This window comes from Symphodus melops (genome assembly GCF_947650265.1).
Source record: "Symphodus melops genome assembly, chromosome: 7".
Lineage (NCBI taxonomy): Eukaryota > Metazoa > Chordata > Actinopteri > Labriformes > Labridae > Symphodus > Symphodus melops.
Window position 1 is genome coordinate 10,440,302 of NC_136697.1, and position 11,934 is coordinate 10,452,235.

General features: G+C 39.2%; 2 protein-coding genes across 2 annotated transcripts; one reads left to right on the top strand and one right to left on the bottom strand.

Moving 5' to 3' along the window:
• Positions 1-314: 314 nt before the first annotated feature.
• Positions 315-3,874, bottom strand: ptchd3b (patched domain containing 3b; the record flags this gene model as incomplete). The annotated part of the gene is made up of 4 exons (XM_079348865.1): positions 315-1,825; positions 2,704-2,849; positions 2,941-3,062; positions 3,155-3,874. 4 exons carry the CDS (start codon positions 3,872-3,874, stop codon positions 315-317), a joined length of 2,499 nt encoding a protein of 832 aa, XP_079204991.1.
• A 1,299-nt stretch (positions 3,875-5,173) lies between these two features.
• On the top strand, positions 5,174-10,520 carry LOC306826218 (ras-related protein Rab-18-B). Its single transcript, XM_079347405.1, has 7 exons — positions 5,174-5,388; positions 5,707-5,762; positions 5,925-5,986; positions 7,487-7,559; positions 7,939-8,057; positions 8,311-8,377; positions 9,068-10,520. The coding sequence occupies exons 1-7, from the start codon at positions 5,321-5,323 to the stop codon at positions 9,238-9,240; spliced, it is 618 nt and encodes a 205-aa protein (XP_079203531.1). The 5' UTR covers positions 5,174-5,320; the 3' UTR covers positions 9,241-10,520.
• The last annotated feature ends 1,414 nt before the right edge of the window (positions 10,521-11,934 follow it).

The following is an 11,934-nucleotide window of genomic DNA, read 5'->3' on the forward strand; positions in this document are numbered from 1 at the left end:
AATCTTTAGTATTTTTCCACAAATAAAGCATGTCAAATATGATACTGATGAAAACACTAACTTGAAATGTATACAGCTGGGCACTGAAAGTGGTTCAAACAATGATTTGCCTAACAAGGTCAATGAAGATGCAAAAAATTCCTGTCTGACTGAAAGATTTTCCATTCAGAGATGCACAATAGAAATAAGACAAATAATGCAAATTCAAAGCAAACACAATTTCTCAACAAATGCAATGAAAGGAGTATACTGCAACTAAGCAATCAAGTGCAGCAGAAAAGCACTTTTTGACTTTAAAATCAACTTTAAAACCTCTACCAACTGTCCCCAGTCAATGTAAGAAAGACTGGAATAAAGACTAAGCCATGCAGCAGTCCAAACATAATCACAAGAAACACAATCTTAAAGAAGGTCCGAAAGATGTAACTCCCAGACATGGACAGCACAACCACTCCTAAGATTGTGGAAAGAGCTCCTTGCAGTATGGGATAACCCAAATGTGCCAAGGCATCCTTCACTTTCTCATTGACATCACTCTTTGGACTGGAGCTGAAAAAGTATGAAATGTGTGCTGAGAAATCCACTGAAAATCCAATGCACATGACCAGGTTAATCATGGAAATGGAGTCCAGGCTTACGCCCCACAGTGCCATGAACCCAATCACACCAACAATGACGGAACAAATTGCGAAAGCAACCCATGCCGAACAAAAAGGGTTGGGTGTCAGGATGAGAGAGACGACAAACATCACAATCATTGCTACCAGTATTGTTTGAATGGTGTTGTCCTTGATGATAGTGTACTGGTCATAGTATATGAACGCAGGATGGTATACCAAGAGATTGACTGGACATTCCTCTGCTGTTTTCCTGAGTGCAGTCATCAAGTCTTGCATTGGTGTCTTGTTTAGTGTCTGGATGAAAAAACGAGAGGCTTGAATCTCATTGTCTACTGTTAAGTTAAAGTCTTGGGTGAACATGAAGTTGAGCTCTAAAAAATGGTGCAAATGTGTTTGAAAGGCATCTTGAGAACTTATATTGACATTGGTCACATTTGCATACTGCTGAAAGGAAAGAAACCAAGCCAATGTACTGTTGACAAAGTCTAAACTTTCAAATTTTGAAATGCAAAGACACAGATGCTTCAGTTGGTCCTCATCATGGAAATTGAAGGGTTGCTTGACTGCTACCATCACATTACAACTGTATTCAGAGAAGTGTTCCCTCTGATTGTTGTAGAAATCAATGACATAGGAATTGTCCAAAGCCAGATTCCTGACATCAAGTCCCTGCTCTAAGTTTAGGCAGCCATAGATACTTACAGCCAGAAAGATTGCGTAAACTACAAATACACACACCTTCATAGATTTGTGGGTCAGAAATGGGCCATAGAACCGCTCAAAAAAGTGACTCATGGACTCAGGTTCTTCCTTTTCTGAGATTCGATTGTAGCTACCCCCAACACAGCAGATACTGTAGACTTTGGAGTTCTTCGATGGTAAGTCTTCTGGGACTTTGGCACAGGTGAACCAGTGCTTGTTTCCTGCTTCCCTCTGTCCATTCAAAGCCACGCATGCCCCAAGGAAAGTAATAGTGTACAAGTAGCAGAAGCAGATAGAAATCCCGGCATATAGGCAAAAAGATCTGACAGAACCAAAGGGCGAGCTGCAGCCCAGAAAAAGAGCCAGAGCATCAGTCATGGTGGTGATTGAGATGGAGACAGCTGCTTCCTTGTAGGTTTCAGCTAGCCGGTCAGGGACACTGTCCAGAACACGGGTCCTCTGCCAGCAAGATATCATGATAAACAAGTCATCCAGGCCAATACCTATAGGTACATGGAAGGGGAAATCAGGGTTACACAGTGAAACATTTGACCCATACAGTACAGATTTTGTGCTGTGAGAAACCAGGTGAAGTTGCATTTCTTAAGTACAAAATCAGTTAGAGCTGGTCCTAATCCTATGGCTCTGCTGTTTTGAAATGCCTCTTTACATTTGGTTAAAATACACAGTGGTTCTATTTTAGGTAAATTTAAGCTCCTTAAAATACCAACAAAGAACTTTTTTTGTGTGGATTTTAGCAGTTTGTCTGATATCATTGTTGATCCTGTCATGTACGTCAATCTTCTTTCTGATTGTCTTGTTTCATTTTGAAATTCTTATAAAGGTATCAAGTTTTTCACTACTAGCGACTACTAGCTCATTTTAGTGGATTTAAGTACAGTTTATGTTTTGAATTCAAAGCATTTTAAGAGTTCTTGCAGATGAAGACTAATTTGTCTGGGTTTATTTTTAATGTTGCTCCTAAAATTCAAAGTATTTGTTAACTTCAGATGATGAAAATAAGTAACATTTTGAACTTGTAAAACCTCATTGTGAAGGTTTTTTTTCAGTCATTTTGGGAAATGAACTGGTAAAATTTTGCAAGGGGCGACCTCACTGGTTAATCTGATAATTGATGTCACACTAAAAGAGAAGTATACATTCACAGAGATAATCATCATTTTGAAACAACAACATATTTTGTGACAATTAGGCCAAGTTAGAAACATTCTTAGACTAAACATTTCTATGTGACATTACATGCTAAAAAAAAGTATGTTAAGGGGGCAGAAAAAAGTGAAAAGTAACTTTTTGATATCAACTTTGCTCTCTCTCTAAACGAGATTCAGTCAGATCACATTTATCTGGATGTTTAACCTACCTAAAACCATAAAAGGACAGGAAGCAACTGTCATCACGAAAGGTTGATTCATCAACAACAGCATCCCAAAACTACTCAGGATTGCGAGACCTGTTGAGAAGACCCCACAGGAGGCCACCCACACCTTAGTCCTTACATTATCCAACCTAAAAAAAAAGGAAATCAGAGCTTAAAAAGGAAACATTAAGGTGAATCAGATTGCACATCAAATACACGTCCAGAAAAAGTTTGACTGACCTCCAACATGATAGGATTGAAAATGTGATGGCAATGGCGTATGTGATTGAGAATAAAAAGATGACAGAAGCTGGAGTTTTTTGAAATTCCCACTGCATCGACATGGAGGTTGAGTATGACACCTTGAAAAATGATTCATAAACAAGAAAAAGATCCTCTTACAAAAAAAAAGAATAATAATTTGATCACCTGCATGTGTTAAAGTTATGCTTACCTGAATGGAATTTGATGAAGAGTTTGAGACCAATTTGACAAAGCTTTCCAACCAAATGTCATTTTTTGTTTTGTTGTCTTCAAGTAAATAGTAATGGAGCTGTATGGCTTTCGCACTTTTAACAAATGAGTTCTCTTTGTCCAGTGTTACACTTCCTAGACTTAAATATAAAGGAAAGCTTTTAGAACTAGAGTAATACCACGGGAATGTCAAATTTACTGCTTCTATGTTGTTTGCATTGTTTTCAATAATTTCTAAAATATCATTTGAGGAGCAGGATCCCATCACCTGAGCACAGACATCCACATATTCAAATGACCTGTTGTCAAACTGCACAACCATACTCTTAACTTTCAGGTCCAAGTCTAGGATGTGCTGAAGTGATTCCACAGTCAGAATATTCCTGTCACTTGTAGCTATGAAAGTTGCATAATTCCCATCTGTACTCAGTCTTAGACGTGAAAACATGGAATCATTTCCTGGAAAGGTTTCTTGGATATATCTTCTCTCCGTCTTGGCAGGTCCATCGACAGGCGTGAACTGCTCCTCTATGTTGTTTGACATTCTGTCCTTGAGGAAATAAAATCCGCTTCCCAGACATGTTGAGAGAACAAGAGGGACGATCAAAAACCACCAAGGATGAGATCCAATAAAATGACCCAACAGCTTGAAACAGATGCGTAGAGGTCTCTCAACGCAGTCTGTGTGGAATCTGGCCATAGTTGCAAAAACGTAAGATCTGGCCTTCTGGTTTTTCTACAAATTTCAGACTGACTTTAGAGAGAGCTGTAGTTATTCCCAACCTTCAGTATTTATACTGCTGCAGACACTGTCAGCTCCTCTTTTAGATAACATCTGCATACAGGGACAGCCTGGTCTGTAATGAACAGAAGTAACACAGGTTTGAGGAAAGTCTTTGTCAAAAAGCTCATTGAAAAACTGCAGGTGTAGTATGGCTCACTGGTTCTCTTCAATACTCACTGTTGCTGGCCAACAATAGCCTAAACCCCCAGGTGATTCCCTCTCATGGTTGAAGTAACGTTAAAATTGTAGGTGCTTTAAGGTAAATGAAAGGTAGCAAAGAAAAAAAAAACCAAGAGGTATTATGATGCAGGTTATTGAGACCAACTGTTCAAGACTCAGGATCCAACGTCTACTCCTTTTTTTAAGATTGTAACCCTAAGTTTCTGGTATTTTTCAACCAGTCAGACTTATTTAATGTGCACTTTGGATCTGCTATGAACCATGTGACGAAACAAAAAACGGAATAACGGTTTTATCATTTATATATAATAATTTTATTTACAAAATATTTTAACCTCTAAATGGTTGTATCACTTATCTCATCCTGTATTTTATTTTGTTATATTATTGTAATACAATTGAAAAACATTCAAACTAATTTAAATAAAACAAACAGTAAAGTACAATGTCAGCTGCACAGCAAAGTTTTAGAGAATATACAAATACTATACATCTGTTCACATGTCTGCTTTCATCTGTTACATGCATGCCCTTTTACACCTCACGTAGTCGCAGAATCTAACTCTGTGACTTGTGTTTTTTGTTTTATCTCACAAACATCTAGACACTTTACTCTCTGCTGTTCTTCATATCTAACTCTGTGGTTGTATTCTAACCTGTACAAACACCCTTGACACTTCAAGATTCAAGACAATTATTCTTCTTTGACATCTATATTCTTTGTTGATTGGTTAAATGTTTTTGTATAGTTGCTAGTTACTTTTTTCCCACTGATGTTAAAAAATATCTAAACTCAGGACAATCATTAAATTATAGACACAAAATCAAATGTGTAAACAAAATGTAGTATTTGCAATTAAATTAAATACCATACACATTTAAATACTTACGTTTCATACTTAAAATATGTACATACATAGGGATAAGAAACAATAAAAAAAATCCACTGAATATCTAAGATTAATAATACATAGTGATAAATATAAATAAATACATAAAATACTTTGAATCAAATTTATTTTGAAACCACGTTAACCTCTATGACGTCACGCGTCGCAGGTTGGGCGGAAGTTGAGCTGCAGGCTGTCATCGGAGCTGTTAGCCGCCTGCCACCCTGAAAACAAGTGAAATTTATCGCTAAAAGTGTTGACAAGTCCAAGTCAAACTAGCTCGTAGGGGAATATGGACGACGACGTGCTGACGACCCTGAAGCTGTTGATTATTGGTGAAAGTGGAGTCGGAAAATCCAGGTGTGTGTATGTTTGTACAGATCTCGCTGGTTAGCTTGTTGTGGTTATGTAAGTTTAGTTTCCACAGCTCAGCAGCTGTTGATGCAGATATAACTTGGTCCTGTTGCTTTTTCTACCAGTTCAGGACGAATATTTTCTGTGTGTGAACATTAAGGTCATCGACGACGTGTACGTCACACAGGAAACTGTTGACTTTAAAGGTTTTTCTTTTACGATGAAGATAAAAGTGTGTCAACATCAGACTGTTTTGATCCTGAATCTGTAAACTACAGAGGCCCGATGTGGAGGATTATTCTGTCATATCTTTGTCCTTAACAGTCTCCTCCTGAGGTTCACAGATGACACTTTTGATCCAGACCAAACAGCAACAATAGGTATGACACACACACACACACACACACACACACACACACACACACACACACACACACACACACACACACACACACACACACACACACGGACATACAGTACACATACACATGAACTATATAAGGATAGTTTAATTTCCCCTTTGTTCCCTCTGTTGTGGTCAGGTGTGGATTTCAAAGTGAAGACTCTCGCAGTAGATGGGAACAAAGCAAAGCTCGCCATATGGGTAAGAAGAGTGAAGTCTTTAAGCTCTTGTCTGCTGTTTGTTTATCTGTCTTGGCAGGAAAAATATGATGAACTGCAGGATCTCTCCACTAGATGGTGACATTGCGTAGCTTGAAGCAAGGAAGGAAACTTAAAGAACAGATAACTTTCTTTAAAGAGGGAGAAATGTTTCCAAGTCACAGACTGAGCAGAAATATGTTTGTGCAGGAATTATGCGAGGGGGAGAATTTATGGACATGGATTTAACCCCAACAAAATGTTCTCAGTATTTTTAATGAAATCCAGATTAATTCAGTTTATTTAAACACCACACCTACATTTAAAACACGTAAAGCTTTTTCACTCTTCTGAGTTTGAAGCTATTTAATTAACTTGACTTCCTGTTTTCAACATTTGTATTACATGTCGTGTGGATAGTTCCTCTAGAAGAGCCTGAAACAATTTGTAGGAATTTGGTTTGTTGCGCCCAAAAGGTCTTCAAACACACAGTGATGTTGCCTCCCCCTCACATACAACTTGCTTATGTTGACAAGCATGTTGGATAATTGCTGTGAGAAGTCAATAACCGTATCGACTGACAAGGTAAAGTAAAGTTTATGATATTTTGCACAAATATGACTCTGTTAGCGTCTTCAGCCCGTTGTTGCATGTGGAGTGCGTCAGCAGCTGTCCGGAGGTTTGGTTTATGCGTTTCTGCAGTTTCACAAAGCTCTCTCTGAAGTGTAAAAGCCTGTCCAATATTTCCTCTAGTCCGGCTTCTTGCTCAGTCACTCACTCTCTTTCTCGTCTTAGCTTTATCTGTCAAAGTCTTTTTCTGACTCTTAGCCTCAACCATTGAATCAAACAGTACAGAGGTGGCTGTTAAAGTTACATAGTGTTAATAGCAGGCCACACAGGCCACCGTTACATCGACTGTGAAACAACTCTTTTAAGGTGGAAATCTTGTCTTTGTCATAGTGATGAGTCCTCAGGTAACAGTCCAACAGTGGGAGTGTCCTGAGCGTGTGTGGACTGAACAGGAAAACATAACACTTTAGACTTTTTATTTTATTGTCCCAGAGGGGGAAATTCTTTTTCACCAGTATACAGTTTTAAGGGCAGCACGCCGACAGAGGGTGACCACAGGGAGATACATGTGGGACAACAGGACATACAGTGACAGGACATACAGTGCATATGGTTATGGGGGGACCGGGGATTGGGACTGAGGTGGATTTTTATTGAGGGCTGTAATGACTGTAGGCACCAGGCTTCTGCCGTATCGCGCCCTCCTGCACAACAGGGACCTGTACCTGCGTCCGGAGGGCATGATGGAGAGGTGGCAGTTGAGAGGGTGGGTGATGTCCAGTGCTATTGTGTGTGCAATGCGTGTGATGGCCTTTGAATTGAGTTCTGACAAGAGTAGACATTCAGACTTTGATAATCTACCTGTTCATCTTAAAAGTCTGCTTCTATCAGAGCGGTTTGCTCCCATTGATCATGAGTGTGTTTACCTCCGCAGGACACGGCTGGACAGGAGAGGTTTCGAACCCTGACGCCCAGCTACTACCGTGGTGCACAGGGAGTCATACTCGGTATAATGTCATGCTTATAAAGCCACTGAACCCTTCACTACCAAACCTAGAGACAGATTTCTCTTAGAAGCACCAGACCCACATCCACTCCCTGCTTTTTGTAGCTCTTCCTTCAGACACGACAGTTTGAAGGATACAGAAACGTCTTCGGACCTCCTGCTTCTAACAAGCGTCTCACATTGAAATGAATCACACTGTAGCAGAGAAGCTTAGCCACTCTAGTAAAGAGGCTTCAGATTAATGTTTACACTTTCAAGCAGTCATCAGATAAGTCAGATTTCCTCTTCAAAGTCCCTTTCCTTAAAGTACCAAGCCCCCCTCAAAGTAGAGCTGTACCCCTTCAAAATGTGATTCTCTCTGTTTTTGTGGTTTTTGATAGTTTATGACGTCACAAAGCGCGACACTTTTACCAAACTTGAAAACTGGCTGAATGAACTGGAAACCTACACGACACGCAATGACATTGTAAAAATGCTCGTCGGGAACAAAATAGATAAGGTGAGTGATGCAGCTCAAGTTTATGTCACTGTTTATCCTCTTAACAGTAATGTTCACTTCATGCAGTTTAATGGCTAAAAGATGGATTCATACCTGCACTTCTCAAATGATTTATACTGAAGGAAATACAACAAATAAGTACTCAAAAGTCTTTTATAAATGTCCTCAGGCTTCGGTGTTACAATTCTGTTGTTAACTTCCTTGTGTTATCCTGCGTGTAGAAAAGGTTATAACTTATCTGTCTGGTTTCCAGGACGACCATGAGGTGGACAGAAATGAAGGGCTGAAGTTTGCTAGAAAGCACTCTATGCTTTTTATTGGTAAGTATTCATGTTGGAGTGACATCAGATATGGCCATTTAAACTAACAGAGCCATCAAATGTAGCTTGGAGCCATGAAAACCACCACTCTGGACTCCAAAGTCAGAGCTTCTATTGCTTTGCTTGAGAAAGTCAGGACGCAGCATTTAGGTTTTGTTTATGCGTTTTTTTTTGGGGGTGGGGGGGGGGGGGTTGCGTTTTGAGTCTCTACTGTCAGATCTGCACTGAAAGATGCAGCCACTCCAGCAGAACAGCATTATCATTACAATCAAGCCATTTAACAGATCCCTGTCTACACGTGTTCCTGATTCTCATCGCTAATCTGCAGCTCTCTGGGAAATGAGGTTAACGTTTCTGTGGAGTTTCCATTTCAGAACAGCTAAATGAAAGGTTTTTAAAAAAAGGGTTGGGCAAGAAGATGTTAAGGATAAATCTGTTGTGTGGATGTCTTCATCCCTCTTGACGTCTTGTGCTTTTAAATGAAGTCATTTTATACTTTGAATGTCTTGTTTTCACCACGTGGAGGTTTTTTTTCTTTTTCTCCCTCTCATAAGTTTAACTATCACGAAAAACAAAGATGTGTTGGATTAAGAAGCTGATGAGGCGTTTTTAGCTTTTGCTACATTTTGGAAAGTGCTCCGGTGTTGTTGTTGGCTGATCTCATCATTCTCGCCTGTTTATTTTGGACAGAGGCTAGTGCAAAGACCAAAGATGGTGTCCAGTGTGCCTTTGAGGAGCTGGTGGAGAAGATCCTCCAGACTCCAGGTCTTTGGGAGAGTGAAAACCAGAGTCCAAGGGTCCGTCTTGGGGAGCAGGAGCAAGGTGGGGGCAGGGCATGTGGAGGATACTGCTCAATACCTTGAAACTGGACAGAACCAAAGAAGCACCAACCTGATAGGAAAGACTAAAGACCAGGAACAGAACGGGAAAAGAGAGAGGAACCAGACAAGTACCTTTTTAAAAAGCTGGAGTAGTTCTGTGTCAAGAGGACTTTGCTGTTTGCACACTTCATTTTCAACCGTCACCTGTCTTTACTTTCTATTTAAAACATGAATGAAACATCATGAAGAAAAAAACCTCTTGTCTTAGGAAGTGTTTTTAATTTGACATAACCTCTCCAAGTGTTCTTCATACGGATACACGTGTGATTTGAGTTAATTTTCCTGCTAACAGTGATTGTATTGTACATTAAGGCAGCAGGTTAAAAGTGATCGACCTGTGACATGTACCAATTTGGAGGTTAGAGTGCAAAGCTTGTCAAACAACATGATCCAGTATAATCAATAAACAAGTCCCCGAAACAGTACATAGGGGGGAAAAAACAGTTCCCTGCTATGCAGCTGCAAATTTAATTCATTTAATATTGTGCATGTCTTCAGTCCAAACTTTACTTCATATGCAACAAAAGAGGTGGGTTGAGGATGGAGCTGAAAGAGACCTGTTGTGTAGATTGTGTTCACTTAACATCATAATTCAACACAACACTGTGATTGCGACGATAACACATTTCACTACAGACCACAGTTACTGTTTTCCAAGTATTTGTCGATCGCAGTTTCCACCAATTTTCATGTATGTGTGAAAGCTTCCAAGAGAACTTATTACTTTGTTTTTCATTTCTTTCAAAAACCTGAGACAAGTTGTCATATTTATCGTTTCTGCAGCCCGAACTTGTTTATTTTTGGTTTTCATGTCGGATCTGGACCATATCAGATGCAGGTGCCAGCTTTACAGTATGGAAAGCTATTGTAATAAAATACAGTACATTTTTGCCTTTCTGCTCTTAAAAACCATAAAGTTAGTCAAGCTTCACTCTGTACATGTTTTTATTCCCCCGCCTTTTTAAGTTTGTGTGTGTTCGGTGTGGTCTACATAGTGCTATCTTGTTGAGCGCATTTCTCACACATTATAGTCTGAGAACATTCCTAGTGTTGTTCATATTTGTATTCCTTTTTAATTATTTCAAAGGTTCTTTTTCCCTCCTTTATGTCTGTACTTTTCCCTGTCGCTTTTGCTGTGCATCTTTTTGAATCATAAAAAGCAATATGTTACATTGCCTTAACATTAAAAGTCAGTCCATAGGAATATGGTCCAGTAACGAGTGTAAAGTTTCAAACTGAAATAAATGACAACCTCAAGATGACTGATTATTGCTTCATTGTCATTCGAGAACTGCCATTTACTTTCTCAGTTGTGTAGAAGACACTTGAAATGAAAAGCAGGCTAACAGTGGAAACAGGACTGAGCTCCTCTTTCCATAGTTCTTCGTTGATGACTTGTCTTTTTACATGCAAGACTGAAGACATACTTTGCACAAATTGTCAGAAACCGACCAAAGCTGGGGCACGAGAGGAAAATTCCTGTTCTAATCATGTTTTGTAAAATAGTCCCAGAGGAAATCTGATCACAAGCTTATGTTTGGTGTCAGTAAGTCCCCACATGGAGCTGAAAGCTCCCCACAAAACTGTCCCTGCAGAGGCACAGAACCAAACGTTCCCCTGAGGCTTATTGTGTCTCTTTATTTCCAATAACGTTACTTTTTTGGCAGTCGATGCTTCGTTAAGGTTTGGAAATTCCTTAGATCTAATTTGGCATTTATATTGGGTTTTAACATCATAAACAGATGACAGTTGTGTTTCTCATCTACCCTAGTGCTATTTGCTGATCAGGAAAATACAGAACAAAATATTTTGTTCTTCAGAGAAATACATTGCCCCTCGGTTCATCACAACATATTCAAATATAAAGTAGTCTGTACTTATCGAACCTGCAATAACTGATCTTTAAGTCACTTTGGGGCTTTAAGCACAACACAAACCTCACTTTTAGTTAGCTGTGGGAACAATCCAAGCTCTGAGGAAACACACTGGTTCAAAGCCATACAGTAGGAACCATTAGCTAGATAGATACTTTATTGATCCAGAGAGAATTGAAGTTGTTTTTGTTTTTTTGTATTTGTGTTTTGTTTTATTTATTTATTTTAGCTAATAAGCTAGTGCGCTAATGAGCAACAGTGAGTGTTTATAGGCGACACACTATCTTCAACATATAAACGAGTCAACAGTTATGGATCCACAAACAAGGTCTGCGGTTAACAATGTTTCTCCTATTGAGGAGTTCTGGATTGACTATAGTGCCTTTTTATAATAATGTGTTAAACTCCTAGATTGAGTCTCTTATTTTGAGGTTGAAGCTTCTGAAGGACCACATGACGAATGTATTGCCTTGTTTTTTATCTAAACGTCTAAATGCTTCAGGTCTACTGGCTAGCTACTTTCTGTCGTGCATTAGACGGTTAGCTTAGCGTCTGTTTTAGAAACACATATAGACTACCATGGTAAGAAGTAGTCAGTTGATAATTATCTCTTAATTCACATAACCGTCATTTCTACATGCACATTATTTGATCCATTGATCTAAAAATACGTTCTTGCTGCCATCTTTCTGTCAACTGCGATGTGTCCCATTTGAGTTGTAAGTTTATCCCTGTGAATCCGTCGTCATCTGGATCATTGATCATTTTGAAGCCACCCTCCAGCCCTTATTATGACCAAAAT